This window comes from Ictalurus furcatus, chromosome 3, assembly GCF_023375685.1.
Source record: "Ictalurus furcatus strain D&B chromosome 3, Billie_1.0, whole genome shotgun sequence".
NCBI lineage: Eukaryota > Metazoa > Chordata > Actinopteri > Siluriformes > Ictaluridae > Ictalurus > Ictalurus furcatus.
The window spans coordinates 7127788-7143265 of NC_071257.1; the positions used below are offsets into that span (position 1 = coordinate 7127788).

Below are 15478 nucleotides of genomic sequence, written 5' to 3' on the forward strand. Positions count from 1 at the left end.
GTGATTCCTATACATATTAAAAAATAAATTTTTATATATATATATATATATATATATATATATAAAAAAAATTTTTTAAACTTTGCTCATCATATCTCTAACACGTTTTAATATTGCATACCATTGTTGTATTAAAAACACGTGAAAGATGATATCCAGAATCCTGTGGAGTATTGATCAATATCCAACATTGATTTTATTTATTATTATTATTATTATTCCTTTTTGCCGTAAACATTTAGACAGAGTTTCACGCGACACAGTAAACCTGTTGTTATTACAAGTGTCAATAAATCCTGGAGTAACCCCTGTCCTGTACATGTTAGTGTGGAGTAGGGTTAGGATCCCGTGCGTTATAATACTATTACAATAGTAAGTCGTTCACATAAAGGCAGTGTTCTTGTAGCGCTTTGCGCATGCGCAGTACGCGCCGGCTGTTTTCCAGCGCACTGAGAGCAGCGCTGTGATTGGTCAGTTAAGACTCCAGACGAATGGGGTGACCGGCTACAAGAGATGGGTGAAACGCCTAGTGAGCGCGGGTTCTGTCCTAAACCCAGTGCACTAGTGAACAGTGAGTGAAACTAGTGCTCGTTAAAGTTGTTATATATATATATATATATATATATATATATATATATATATATATATATATATAAAAGAAAAGTACATTTTCCCCACATTGCTCTCGTGAAAGTCCACTCCAGTGACATGTTTATTAAAAATAAATAAATAAATAAAGAGCTATGACTAAATGATTCGTTGAATCCACTATCTACAGAAGTGTTTCTAGGTGTTTTGTACAGGTTGTACATGCGCATGTTTACATGGAGGACTGATTAATCTGGTTTAGACAAGCAGTGTTTGATTTTAGAAGAGCATTCTGTGATATTGCCTCTCTATCTTCCATCTTGGTGTAGTCGGAAATTGCGTCTAAGTGACCGGGTCTAGTTAAAAAAAAAAAAAGTGTTCGGTTTTACATCCAGTAGAAATCCTGCAGTAGTAGACTTTGTCCCATCAGGCTTTTGTGAGGCGTTAAAACTGAACTGTTATCACACGCGTCTCTCTTCCTCCACTCTTCCTTCACTCTCTCACTCACACTCACTCACACACACACAAACACACACTCTCTCAGACTGAAACAGCGGGAACGGGGACCCCAAAGGACGTCCATCCAGAAGGAGGTACGTTCACAATTTTGGACGCACAAATCCAAACCAAACCATTTTGTTCTTGCTCTGCTCGCTGTTCATCCTGTGAAATTAAATACCAAGCAGTTTAACGCGTTCACGTGATGCTGCGTGTTTCATTGAGCGCTTTCATAAATGGCGTTTGCTTCAGAAAACAACCGTTTTAGTTACGCTTTTTTATTTTTATTTGTTTTGTGTGTACAAAGCTAGTTTTAAGGCGTTTACGTAAAGTAAAGAACCGCAAGGCTTGTCAGCAATAGTATGTTGGGGGGGGAAAGTGTGTGTGTGTGTGTGTGTGTGTGTTGGGTCTTCTCGTTTCTTTAGGAGAACTCTAGAAAGGTGTTCGTGTCACGTGGTTTGCAATGGTTTCCGTGGTTATGTAAAGTGTGTAATGATGAAATCAAAAGTTACAGTGAGTTACAGCGTCACGTGACCTGCTGCTGTTACAGCGCACTGAAATCTCCTTATATGGTCATATTAGTAGCCCACAATTCTTAGATCCATGCCTTCTTCATAAGCTAAGGGCTATTTCTGATATTACTACTACTATTATTATTATTTATAATAATAATAATAATAATAATGGGGGGGGGGGGGGGGGTTCATGGTGGCTTAGCGGTTAGCACGTTTGCCTCGTAGCTCCGGGGTTGAGGGTTCAAATCCTGCCCCTACCCTGTGTGTGGCGTTTGCACTTTCTCCCCCTGCATTGGGGGATTCCTCCGGGTACTCCGGTTTCCTCCCTCAGTCCAAAGACATGCGTTGTAGGCTAATCTGCATTTCCAAATTGTCAGTAGTGTGTGTGCGATTGTGCTCTGTGATGGGTTGGCATCCCATCTAGGGTGTCCCCCGACTTGTTCCCTGGGATAGGCTCCAGGCTCCGCCACAACACTGTGTTGGATAAGCGGTATGGAAAATGGATGGATTATTATAATAATAATTATTATTATTCTGTAACTGTTCTTTCCTGGTCGGGATTGTGGTGGACATGGAGCTTATCCAAAGGAGCATTCACCCCAGGTTGGGACATCACAGGGCACCATGTACACATACACGAAAAGCAGCGAGGTCCACATTGCAGAAATGTGTTCTATCTCGCAATGCCTAACGTGTCATCTCCGTCATGTTATCCTTATATTCTTCCGTAAACTGCTCTGACTTCATTTATTTGATTATATGACCTGTTGATTTCAGCCTCCGTACAGAAAATAGGAAATTTCACAATATCTTAGTTCTTTTTTTTGTTTGTTGTTTTGTTGACGTTTGCACTCGTATTGCTTTAAAATAAATCATACTCTATTGATTTAATATTAAAAGAAGGATAGTTTGCAATCATATCACTATTTCTTACAGAGCATAATTTCTCGTGTAATTTTCAAAATTGTAGAGTAGAAATCTTACTGTTAATAAATTGTCTGTTTTATCTGTATGCAAACAGTGTCCAGAATCCAAACTTTACTGTGGTCCCCAATCCAGAAATGTGTCGTAGATGATGTATCATAATGCTGAATGTGTACTACATCAACTACTAAATTTGAGTTATCTTTCCTTTCTTCCATAAACTGCTCTGACTCCAGATAGACCGTTTCATTTTATTGCGTTTACACTCTAAGTTCACTTCTTGTCACTTGAGTTCTAAATCGCGTTACGTGATACTACGCCATCAATACAACAATGCACTTTACATCTATTGTAGTATGTTATTGATATGTAACATTAATGTGTAGCAATGCAACAACTTAAAATGTAACTAATATTAGTGGTGTTAGTTAGGGGCAGTGGTGGCTTAGCGGTTAAGCCTCTGGGTAATTGATGAGAAGGTTGGGAGTTTAGGCCCCAACACTGCCAAGCTGCCACTGTTGGGCCCTTGAGCAAGGCCCTTAACCCTCTCTGCTCCAGGGGCGCCATGTCATGGCTGACCCCAACCTCCTAACATGCTGGGATATACGAAGAAAAAGAACTTCACTGTGCTGTAATGTATATTTGACCAATAAAGACTCATTATCATTATTAAGTGTTTACTTAAAGCCAGTTACGGCTCATAGCCTACTCACATTTATCTCATAGCTATTTCAGTTAGCCTATAATATAATAATAATAATGTGCATTCAAGAAGTTTAATTCTGGTAATTCATGAGAGCCAAACATAAAAGCCATTTAAGACTTTGGACAATCCTAAAGTGTGGATGTAATAGGTGTGTGTGTGTGTGTTTGCAGTAGTGCTGTGATATGTAGCACTTGGCAAGACACATTTCACACTTTATCTCCATGAGTGTGTTGCTACTCCTATTGGATGTAACAGTTTTCAGCTCCAGTTTGCTTACATTTACAAAAGCATAAGTAACAAAAATAGTATTTTAATAATAATGTATGTCACATTATACATTACATTACTTGTTTAATTAGGCATGGAACTAGGGTTAGTTTAATTAGTTTAGTTCTCAGCCTCAGTTGGCTGTGCACGCACGTCTCTTAAATTCCTGCACAAAACTATTCCTAAGTGTTTATTTAGCTAACAAGTCAGAATAGCAATAGTCTTTGTATATGTAAAGCTAGTTGACCATTTATTCAGCTTTCAGTTGCAGTTTGCATATCAGTGTGTGGTTGTGTCCTACTCAAAATATTTTGTACAAATTATTTAAACAGCATATGAATCACCTATTGTGACTATGTTTGAGCTATTGGATTAGTTATGTTGTATCCGTTCAGTGGAGAAATCGGCTTTCCACTGTCCTTGTCAAATTGCTAAATCTACTAGAGAGAGAAATGAAACATGACCCCTCAACAATTCAAATGAATCTCTCTACTCTTTTCCACAGGCTAGAAATGGAAAGCTTTAACCACATGCTGAACAAACATATTGACTCATGGATGGGTCCCAGGGGTAAGTTATCTCCCATTCCTGCCATAATTTACATGTAGTGCCTTGTATGCAAGCAAAGCAGTGCACGACTGGCACCTTTCAATAGAGCGTGTGGAGCTCATACCTTCTCAGTAGTCCAGTGTACTGTGTAAACACACTCCATGCTTGAGTGATTGCTCCGTGTCTGCGTTTTTTCTTCTTCAAAACATGCATTTGCTGACCTTTCCTCACTACTTTTCTTTGTAGTTTTTTTGTACATTTACGGCATTTTGCAGACACCCTTATCCAGAGCGACTTACATTTATCTCATTTATACATTTGAGCAGTTGAGGGTTAAGGGCCTTGCCCAAGGGCACAACAGTGGCAGCTGGTAGTGGTAGGGCTGGGGTTTGAACTCACAACCTTCCAAACAGTAGCCCAACATCTTAACCAGTGAGCTCCCACTGCCCTGTGATGTAAAAAAAAATAAAAATAAAACCAAGATGAATCATATCGGCACTTTTTCCCACCTTTAATGTGATAATAGCAACCAGCAAAAGTCAAGTGACGAACCAAATAGAAAGGTTTTGGGGGAGAGAAGAAAAAAACATAAGATAAAACTTTACAATAACCTGGTTGTGCAAGAGTGTGCAGCCCTTAACTTAGTTTTAACTATGTTAACACACTCAGTCTTTTTGGGTAATAATCTACTATTTTAGCACATTTTCATTAGGCAATATGGCTATTCCACCCTCTCCTTACAAAAATGCTCAGATCTGTCAAATTGTGAGGAGATTTAATGTGCACAACCTTCTTCAGGTCTTTCCACAAGTTGTAGATAGGATTTAGATCTGGGTTCTGACTGGGCCATTCCAAGATTTTTGACCTTCTTCTGAAGCAATTCCTTTGTTTGACTTGGAGTTGTTATTGTGTTATCTTCCGTTGTTGTGCTGGGGGTTGTTATTGTGTTATCTTCCAGAGGATGTTTTTTGTTTCTTTAACAGTGGGCTGCAGGTTTTGTACCAAAATAGATTGGTAGAACAATTCCCTCTATCTTGACTAGACCCCCAGTCCCAGCTGAAGATAAACATCCCCATGGCATGATGCTGCCACCACCATGCGTCAGCAGGTGAATCATTTTTGGGTGCTAAGTTCTTTGCAGACCTTGGCTTGAAACAGTTGGATGAAACAAAGAATGTGTCAAGAAAATCCTACATTTGGGGTTCATCAGAATCACTTCATTGATGACATACGTATGATAATTACTTCCGAACATGAGTTTGAATGCGATTGGTTCATTCTGAGCGCAGGCACATGCCCTGTTATATTAGGGCACGTACATTCATACAACCAGGTTATTGTTTTTTTTGTTTTGTTTTGTTTTTTTTTTCTTAAAAGGGTTCTATTTGTTTTTCACTTGAATGTTGCTGTATCACATTAGAAGTGGGAAAAGATCTGACGTGTTTTATTAGGTACATTGTGTAACAGAATATAGAACGACAGGAGAGAAAGAAAGAAAGAAAATTCTGGTGTACATAAGAAACCATATTGTACTCGCATAAGGTGCAAAGTGACCAAGTCTCACTGTACATAGAAATATATGGTACAAATTGGCAAGGAAAGCACTTCAGCGGCATTGCTTTTGTAATTGCCACCGTCTGTAATTTCTTGTGCTGCATGTGATGTTGCCGAGACGCACTTCTGTTTATTGAGGGGAAGTCAATTAGGAAATGTTATAAACAGTACTGGAACTGATTCTGTAATAAGATTAGAGCCAGTACTGGCCTGAAACACTGTACGAGATCAGATTTAAAATGATCACAACATACTGTGAATGCACAGGCTGTTGACTGACATGACTGATCTTGCCCATGAACATGCTAGGAACTTGTGCCAATAAGCTTGTAGAGCAGGGTGAGGGAGTGGGTGCAGGAGCCATACCAGATAGTCCATTGAAATGCAAGATCAACTGATGAAACATGTGCAATCAGTATTTCCAAATCTAAATCAATCCATTTAGAATGGAAACACTCAAGTAATTGTTTTATCTTGTTGCTTCACTCAATCTTGTGTTAAAGGTTTAGTGAAAGGTTTAGTGATGACTTGGTAAGGCTTTACCACTTGGTAGATTCACTTAACTGACATTATTTAACATGAGCAAACCGTGTATGTCAGCATTAACACATCATAAGTAGCAGTAATAAACAAACAAACAAAATCGGTGAGTAAAATAAAGTCCACAATGACCAATATGGACCAAACCCCCAGAAACCTGTTTGCTGTTGTTACCTGGCAAATTTTAAAGGAGTTTTAATATTTATATCTGGGACAAGAGAGGAAAGTTCTTGGTCTTGCCCATATATATATATATAAAAATGTGTATATGTGTGTATATATGTGTTACACAATACTGTCCATTTTACTGCCACAGCCTCTCAATAAGGTTAAAGTTTGGACTGGGCCACTCCAAAACCTTATTTTCATAGTTTCATTTGAGCCATTCAGAGATGGACTTGCTCTTGTGTTTTGGATCATTATGTTATGTCTTGCTGCATAACCAAATTGCACTTGAGCTTCAGATCACAGCCTGATGACCAGATATTCTCCTTTTCAAGATTTCTTTGTAAGTTCAACACACAAAAGGGAAGCTTCAAACGGCCTTCAGGAAGGGACCAGGCTAAAATAACAAAGTTCCTCTGATTTTTTTAGGAGGAGTACTCCTTCAGCTTTCCAAAAATATCATTAGAATAAACAAAACTTTCACCTCACTCCCTTTCTAACCAAAAACAGGAGAAAACACAAACAAAAACAGCGTCCACCTCCCTATGGATTCCAAAAACAACTATAACGTAAAGCTCTCGCTTAGGAGTATCGTTATATGCCTAACGAGTAAAACGGGGGAAAATACACAGGCTTACTTAATCTACTTTGATGATTGAGCAACAACTTGTACGCTAACAGAGGTAACAAACCCTAAGGGCAACTATAGCGCACTTGCTAAAGTCTGGGGCAGAAGAAAAGTGAGTTTCGTCTCCTGCTTTATTCACAAGCTGTCCGTCCAGCAGCCAATCAGAGCAGGCCAGCAGTTGATGGTAACTAGAGTCAGATGGTGTCCATTACGCTTCAGATTGGAGAGAGAGAGTCAGAGAGAGAGAAACAGCAAAACACTGTCACAATACCCAGCACATACACATGATCATTAGTAAAGTGCATTACTGTGGACGTATAATAAACAAATAAAGGAATAAACGCCCTGGGACGTAACGGTGAATAATGTTCGTTAAGGGAACTTTAATGTAATAGTGTCCTCAGCAAATGAAAAAGGAATTACTGGATCTTTTGATTGCTTTTAGTTCCTGATTAGGTTATAATAAAGTCCGTGCTGTTCATCATTACTTTGTGTTATATAGTGGTTGGCCAAATATGGGTTGTGAGAAATACTGTTATACTATACTTTAGAAGCACTTCTTGACAGACCGTTTTTATTTAAAAAATGAGTCTTAAAGGACTTAAAATATCATGTATTTTTTATTATTATTGGATCTCAAACACTCTTCAATTTCTGTACTATTGTCTGCAGTAGCACTTGCAGTGAGTGTTTCTTTGTCTTTGTTTTGGCCTGATTTACCTGAGCAGTGTGATCAGTTGAAATGATAAAGAGGGGAAACTGATTCAGGTGGTTTTTTTTTGTTTTTTTTTTGCTCTTTATCTTTTCAGATCCTCGGGTCAGAGGCTGGCTACTGCTGGACAACTACCCACCCACTCTGGCCTTCACCATCATGTACCTCCTGATCGTGTGGATGGGGCCGAAGTACATGAGGAACAGGCAGCCTTTCTCCTGCAGGGGGATCTTAGTGTTGTATAATCTGGTGCTCACCTTTCTCTCGTTTTACATGTTTTATGAGGTGGGTGAAAGGATTTATTTGAGAGATCAGGTCAATGAATAGTGAAATAATTACTGACATTGCAGAGATAATGTCCAGGATGTTTCACTCTCAGATTAACAAGGTGAAAGCACATGAGCGTGTTTTGTGTTTTTATTAAGTTTCTTTTTGACTTGGCCAGACAGTTACTTTCAATAAATATCCGAGATAAAAATGCAAGTTTAAACTTACTCCGGCTTAAAAAGAACAGCAAAACTCCTAGGTTATGACCGTAAAATCTCACATCCTGCATATTATGCAAGTTATGTTTTAATTAACCTGATGATTACTCTCAGCCTTACGGCAATGAACAACATGAATTCTACAGGTGGAGGTAATTCACCTCTCTGCAGATTGTGACTGTGAAAATCACTCTTGCCCTTCAGCTAATTGCATTAGATTTCTGAAGTACTGCTTATCTGTATTTGCTGTTTTATCCTTTTGTTTGCTGCAAATCACAGAATCGTTCTGAAGTGATTCTCCAGCAAAGTTTTGCGCACCATATACTGTTATATGGAAACTATAAACTCGGAAACTGTTGTTATATACAGATAAGGAAATAAAGAAAAAAAAAAAGGAACTTAGTAAGTTGTTTAGCCACGACAAGGCCCCACAACAGTCATTGCAGCTTGGCACAGATTCTGCACTTCTCTACTGCTTGACTGGATTGATGAACACTGTTCTTCCAAACTACATGCCTTTTTAATTAGTGTTTAGTGGATGGAGGTGGAGAGTGCTGTGTAACGTCGCTCCAAAATCTCTCATAGTATAATGCTCCCCAGTATAACAGAGCCACTGTTTTATCCTTTAGTCTGTCACTCGTCTGTATCTACATTGTAATCGGGCCATTGTTCATTGTTTTCTCAACACCGTGTCACATAGAAGTGGACATGCGGAGATCAGGCCCGATGGATCGGCATGTGTGGTGCATTATGATGTTTGATCACCACTTGGACTAAAGTCCTCCTTAAGATCAAGCCAACTGTCCAACTCAACACATGCAATCAAATTTTATGGCGATTTTAAGCGTGATTTGAATGTCCTTATGAAGAGGTCAAACACATGAGTCTAAAGGGCTAAAGGAAGTAAGTAAATAGTTCATGAAAAGCTTCACGGTACACAGATATAAGAACACATAATAATAATAATAATAATAATAATAATAATATATTGGGATGTAATAATCAAATAATGATACCAGGTATTCATCACGAACCAAAGTTATCTGTGTAGATATTTCTGTCCAGTCATGTTTACTGCAGTTTAGTAATAACGATTGTAGTCATTTCCTTAAAAAAAAAAGAAAAGGGGGAAAAAAAGCAAAATATCTTAAAATAATGGTCAGATGAAATGGTCAGAAGTGAGGAAGCCGATGTTAACATATAGCACACTAGGGGGTACAAAGCACATTACAGCTTGAGACATACTGGACCGTTACTTATTGGTCACTTAGTGCTGGCCCTAATAAAGTGTACACAGCATTTGTACTTAATTGAATGAGTGGTCCTGTTTGTCTTAATTTATGGATTTATGTTGGTTTGTTTTGTTTTTGTTTTCGTATATTTAATATTTCTTCAACAGGAAACCACTGGCTTTCACAAAATTTTCATTGCATTTGTGTGTGTTTAATTAGAATTTTTAGCTATTCAAACTTGGTGAGAATATATACTGTATATACAGTGGTGCTTGAAAGTTTGTGAACCTTTTAGAATTTTCTCTATGTCTTAATAAATATGACCTAAAACATCATCAGATTTTCACACAAGCCCTAAAAGTAGACAAAGAGAACCCAATGAAACAAATAAGACAATAATTATAAGGCGGGCCTTACTTTAATTGCTTAGAAGTTACCCTGAGTTCCTTTGTGACCTCGGAGATTTGTACACGTATTGCTCTTGGAGTGATCTTTGTTGCTCGAGCACTCCTGGGGAGGGTAACAATGGTTTTGAATTTCCTCCATTTGTACACAATCTGTCTGACTGTGGATTGGTAGAGTCCAAACTCTTTAGAGATGGGGTTTTTTGTTTTGTAATTTTTTCCAGCCTGATGAGCATCAACAACACACTTTCTGAAATTCTGAGAAATCTCCTTTGTTGACTTCCACAAATGCGTGTCGTGAAGATCAGTGTGATCGACGTGTTGATCGATCCCTGTTCTTTAAATAAAACAGGGCAAATTTAACTCCTGACCCTGGAGGTTTACATACTTTTGCCACTCACAGAAATGTACTATTAGATCCTTTTCCAAAATAAATAAATGATCAAGTATAATATTTTTGTCAGATTTGTTTAATTGGGTTTTTCTTTTTTCATTTTTGGGACATGTGTGTAAATCTGATGATGTTTTCGTTATATTTATGCAGCTATATAGAAGGTTACAAAGGGTTCACAAACTTTCAAGCACCACCGTAGGTGCTGTAACTCATCGCAAATTATTTGATTTGAAGCTGACCAATGGAGGTTTATGTCAGTCGGTTTTCTTTTGCGTAACTATACACACACCGATTAGCACGAGTAGGATATGAACGTTTTTTTGTTTGTTTGTTTTTTTAAACTTACCGGATGAATACCAGATTACTTGTGTAAATGTTCCTATCGAACGATTTACGAATAAACCTGTTTATACACAGCTTGATATGATTAAATTACAAAGATTCTCAGCCGAACAATATGTTAACATGTCAGTATTGTACTCTAATATTCATATATTCAAGTAGGAATGGTGGCAGGGCAGTGAGAAATTTTCAATGGATCTGACTGATCTGCACATCTACAGATCTAAGTATGTGATGTGAAGCACTTTGTGGATTTGTGTTTCCTGCTGATTTAAACTTTCCTCATTCACTGCCAATACAAGCCTTACGTGTTCTATAGACAGCCATCTCACTGACTAAGGTGCATATTTAAAGGGATTATCATGAGCCTGTTTTGGATTGTTAAAATGTTCATGCCCCCTGTTTTCTCTGCAGCTTGTGACTGCTGTGTGGCAAGGCGGCTATAATTTCTTCTGCCAAGACATTCACAGCGGAGGAGAGGCCGACGACAGGGTAAAACATGTACACCACACCTTCAAACGTGACTTGTCTGTTGCGTACTGGGTCACATCCTGCGCTTTACAGATCCAACCGAGTCGTTATTACTCACTTCCTCCTGAGGCAGTCTCATTGAGCAGTGCTTTCTGTGGCGCTTATGTGGTTGCCAGATTAATGACATCATTGGCTGGTCTCAGAAAAGCACGCAATGAACTTTGGTCTGAATCAAACCAACCTGGGATCACACATGCACACACAAACACAGGTGTCATCTAATTGGCAGCAGCAACAAGGTAATCATGTCCCCTTAAGCGTCATAAAAATTTCTGCTGTGTTTACAAAGCCAATGATCCGTAGATTAAAGGTTTATGTCAATCAGTACGTTTACATGGACAACAATAATCTGATATTAACCCGACTAAGACGATACTCTGATTAAGAAACTACCATGTAAACAGCGATTTCTGATGACCTTAATCTGACTAAAGTCAGACTCAAAGTAAACACAAATTGAATTAAGACATGTGGAGCATTCCTGTTTTAGTCGCATTATCGACGTGCGTTATAGACATGTACACACCTTAATCACGCTATTAACGTCGTGTGGGAGTTCTCACCGCATTTTGTGACAGGACACGATCACACACGGCAGTGCTCAACCGTTTTACGGCAAACAAGAGAGCACGGCTGTGTCCGAAACCGTGTACTTACCTGCTATATAGTAGGAGACATGCATGTATTTCTATACTATATAGTGGGTAAGTTTGCGGTTTCGGACGCAGCCCACGGCTTCAAGCAGTCGTCTATTTCAGTGCATGTGCTACACCTATTATTATTATTATTATTATTATTATTATTATTATTATTATTATTTGTCTATGGCGTTTTGATAACAATAAAACTTAATATGGTTTTATTCATCACAGTATACTACGATACTAACATAATCGTCAGCCATCCATAGCTGTGCTGTCTGGGTGGGAGAGATGGCATTGCTCTCTATGAGCTCATGTATGTGGAAGAAGACGGATAGCGCTTTTCTTCAGAGTGTGATACTCTGCCCTGTGACCCAGCAGTTTGAAAAAGATGTTGGTGGTTGATTTCACATAAATAATATGTACCTGTAAAATCTGTAAAAATAAACATGCAGAAAGAACAGAATAAGGTTTTTGATTGCGATGCGGAATGATGTGTTCGTTATTTACTGATTTGCTCTGTAATCACCAACGTCTCTGCAGATTATTCGCGTGCTGTGGTGGTATTACTTCTCCAAGCTCATCGAGTTTATGGATACCTTCTTCTTCATCCTGCGCAAAAACAACCACCAGATCACCTTCCTGCACATCTACCACCATGCCACCATGCCGAACATCTGGTGGTTCGTCATGAACTGGGTGCCATGCGGACACTGTGAGTGTCGCTCATTAAAAAGAAAACAGAGAAATATGTTCCTATTTTAAGTGCTGTTCCTAAAGCAATAGTCAACAAGACAATAATGTACCACTTCCAGACACTCCTGGAATAAGCACAGTGTTGATCATTCTAACCCACAGTTGTGTGTGTGTGTTCGGGAGCTGGAGTAGGTAATCTTTTTACCATAGTCTGATATTGATCACTCTGTCTCGTGAACTCTAGGTCACACTACAGTATCTAATCAGTTGGGCTTTATACCCGCTAACTTTAATACAACCTGCCAAGAGAGAACAAGTTAAGTCAGCATTCTGATCTGCAATGAATTGTTTTGGATTAAGTCCAGAGTTCAGCGGCTCTCAAATTAGTGATGTAACCAAATATGAATACGTTATTTACAATGAACAGATAATGTCTTCTAAATGAACACAATTACTGATTCGAATTTTTTATTACTATTATTTTTTTTAGAAAGCTTGCCAGAAAGGTTCAAAGGGCATCTTTTTGAGATTAGACATGTGCAACAAGGGACTAGGGACACTTTCACATGAAGCTTATGTAACAAAGAAGGAACATGTTTCATAAGCATTATAATGTGAATGTTTAAGGTTCATTCATTTATCCTTAGTAAGCGCCTGGTCAGGGTCACGGTGTGTGTGTATGTATGTGTGTATGGTAAAAAAAAAGTTTAGGCCACACCCACTTTGAATTTAAAACCGAATACGCTTACAGATATTGTCATTGAAATATTTGACTTTACGGTGTCTTTTGAAGTACAAGCAGTTGCTCTTCTAGGTCTGCGTGGTATACAATGTTTGCAAAAGCAAACAGAATTTTCCTAGGTGCATCAGCCATAAAATATCCTCTCTCTTTTTGCTTTCGCCAGCCTATTTCGGGGCCAGCTTTAACAGCTTCATCCACGTGCTGATGTACTCTTATTACGGACTCTCAGCCGTTCCTGCCATGCGGCCGTACCTGTGGTGGAAGAAGTATATAACACAAGGACAGCTGGTGAGCTGCCTTTCATTCAATCACTTGTATATGTTTTACAGCGATTCTGCTCAGGTGGTTCGTCATGTAATCTAAAAGAAGATGAACTGTACAATAAAGTAACAAAAATGTACAAAAAGGTCATTTTAATCCCTGTCACCTGATCTCCATTTGCAAGCATGTGAATGTGGGTTGTTGTCTTGTCTGTCTTTTTGTGGGAACTGTTGAAAATAGGATGGATTAGGTATTTTAATACATTTTACAATCGGTGTTAAAGTGATGGAAAACTGTTGTAACACTTGGACGACACTGATGTTTACATTTACTGAATTGGCTGACACTTTGGGATTTGAAATCACAACTATTAATATTCACCTGTATATTCAGTAGACCGAATCATTAACGACTGAGCCACCAGTGCCGATGATATGATCATTGTCAGCCGTGTTAATATATTGATGCTATATCTATTATGCTATATATGATGATATATATATATATATATATATATATATATATATATATATATATATATATATATATATATATATATATATATATATATATATATATATTGGGGAGCAGTGGAGGTTTAGCGGTTAAGGCTCGGGGTTACTGATCGGAAGGTCAGGGGTTCAGGCCCCGGCGCTGCCACTGTTGGGCCCTTGAGCAAGGCCCTTAACCCTCTCTGCTTCATGGGCGCTGTATCATGTCTATCCCTGCGCTCTGACCCCAACTTCCTGGCATGCTGGGGTATGCGAAGAAAAGAATTTCACTGTGCTATAATGTATATGTGATCAATAAAGGCTCATTATCATTATTATATCTGGATATTGAGCACAGTGCGTCACAGCACTGTTTATTGAAAATACATCTCAAACCTTGTTCTTCCTTGAACAGATCCAGTTCGTCCTGACCATGATCCAGACATCCTGTGCTGTGGTGTGGCCCTGCGGTTTCCCAATGGGTTGGCTGTATTTCCAGATCAGTTATATGATCACCCTTATTATGTTCTTCTTAAACTTCTACATACAGGTAAGAATTTACGTTTGTTGCTGTGTGTGTGTGTTTTTTTTTTCTTCTTTTTTTCTTTTCTTAACATGTTTGTCGCACTGAAATCGATCAAATCAGCTGGGAATCGATACACATTAGGGAACAAAACAACTGACACAGCAAAACGATGTTTGGACAGCAATTACAATTTTAGCAATTACAAAGTTAAAATTTTACTGTATATGTGCCACAAAGCATTTGAAAATAATAACATATGTATTCTGGGAATCCTTGTTTGTTTCCACTGTTCTTTTCAAGTCTTTTAATAGGCAAAAACAAAGCAGTATCCCTAGTATGTTTTCTAAATTACTGAAGGAAGCTTTATTGGAGTTTGATTCGCAGGCTGAGGCATGTAATGTTTATAGCCGTCGTAAACACTGAATTAAATAAGTAAGGAGTAAAAGACAACAGGGTGTGCTGTTATAGGACAATAAATAGATGGTTTTCCTATATCAGCATGTCCTGAAGGGTTTTATTAGTGTTATGCCACAGAACTTCTGTTCAGGAACATAAGCCAAACAAATTAGTTCTTGTGATCACTTACATTATATGGCCAAAGGTTTGAAACCTGATCATCACCCCATATATGTCCTTATTGAACATCCCATTATAGATTTATTCCCCCTTTTCTGTTATAATAACCTCCACTCTTCTGGGAAGGCTTTCCACTAGATTTTGGGAGTGTGGCTGTATGAATGATTTGGGCTCATTCAGCCACAAGACGAGGCCTGAGGTGCAGTCGGTTTTTCCATTTCATGCCAATGGTGTTCAGTGGAGTTTAGGTCATGGCTCTGTGCAGGACACTCTTCACGGAACTCGCTTTGTGCCTTTATACTGGGACATTATCATGCTGGAACAGGTTTGGGCTCTTTAGTTCCAGTGAAGGGAAACTGTAAAGCTATACAACATACAAATACATTCTAGACAACTGTGTGCTTCCAACTTTGTGGCAACAGTTTGGGGAAGGATTACATATGGTTGTGATGGTCAGGTTTCTACAAATGTTTGGGCATATAGTGTGTATTGTACCAACTATAAAAATCCA

General features: G+C 38.6%; 1 protein-coding gene across 1 annotated transcript in view; it reads left to right on the forward strand.

Annotated features, from left to right (window-relative positions):
• Nucleotides 1-963: 963 nt before the first annotated feature.
• Nucleotides 964-15478, forward strand: part of elovl5 (ELOVL fatty acid elongase 5) — a 15519-nt gene continuing 1004 nt past the window's right edge. The window contains exons 1-7 of the mRNA XM_053620568.1: nt 964-1181; nt 4004-4068; nt 7744-7931; nt 10918-10995; nt 12219-12390; nt 13277-13401; nt 14281-14415. Coding sequence (XP_053476543.1) covers nt 4011-4068; nt 7744-7931; nt 10918-10995; nt 12219-12390; nt 13277-13401; nt 14281-14415 — 756 coding nt within the window. The 5' untranslated portion in view covers nt 964-1181; nt 4004-4010. The remainder of the gene's footprint in view (nt 1182-4003; nt 4069-7743; nt 7932-10917; nt 10996-12218; nt 12391-13276; nt 13402-14280; nt 14416-15478) is intronic.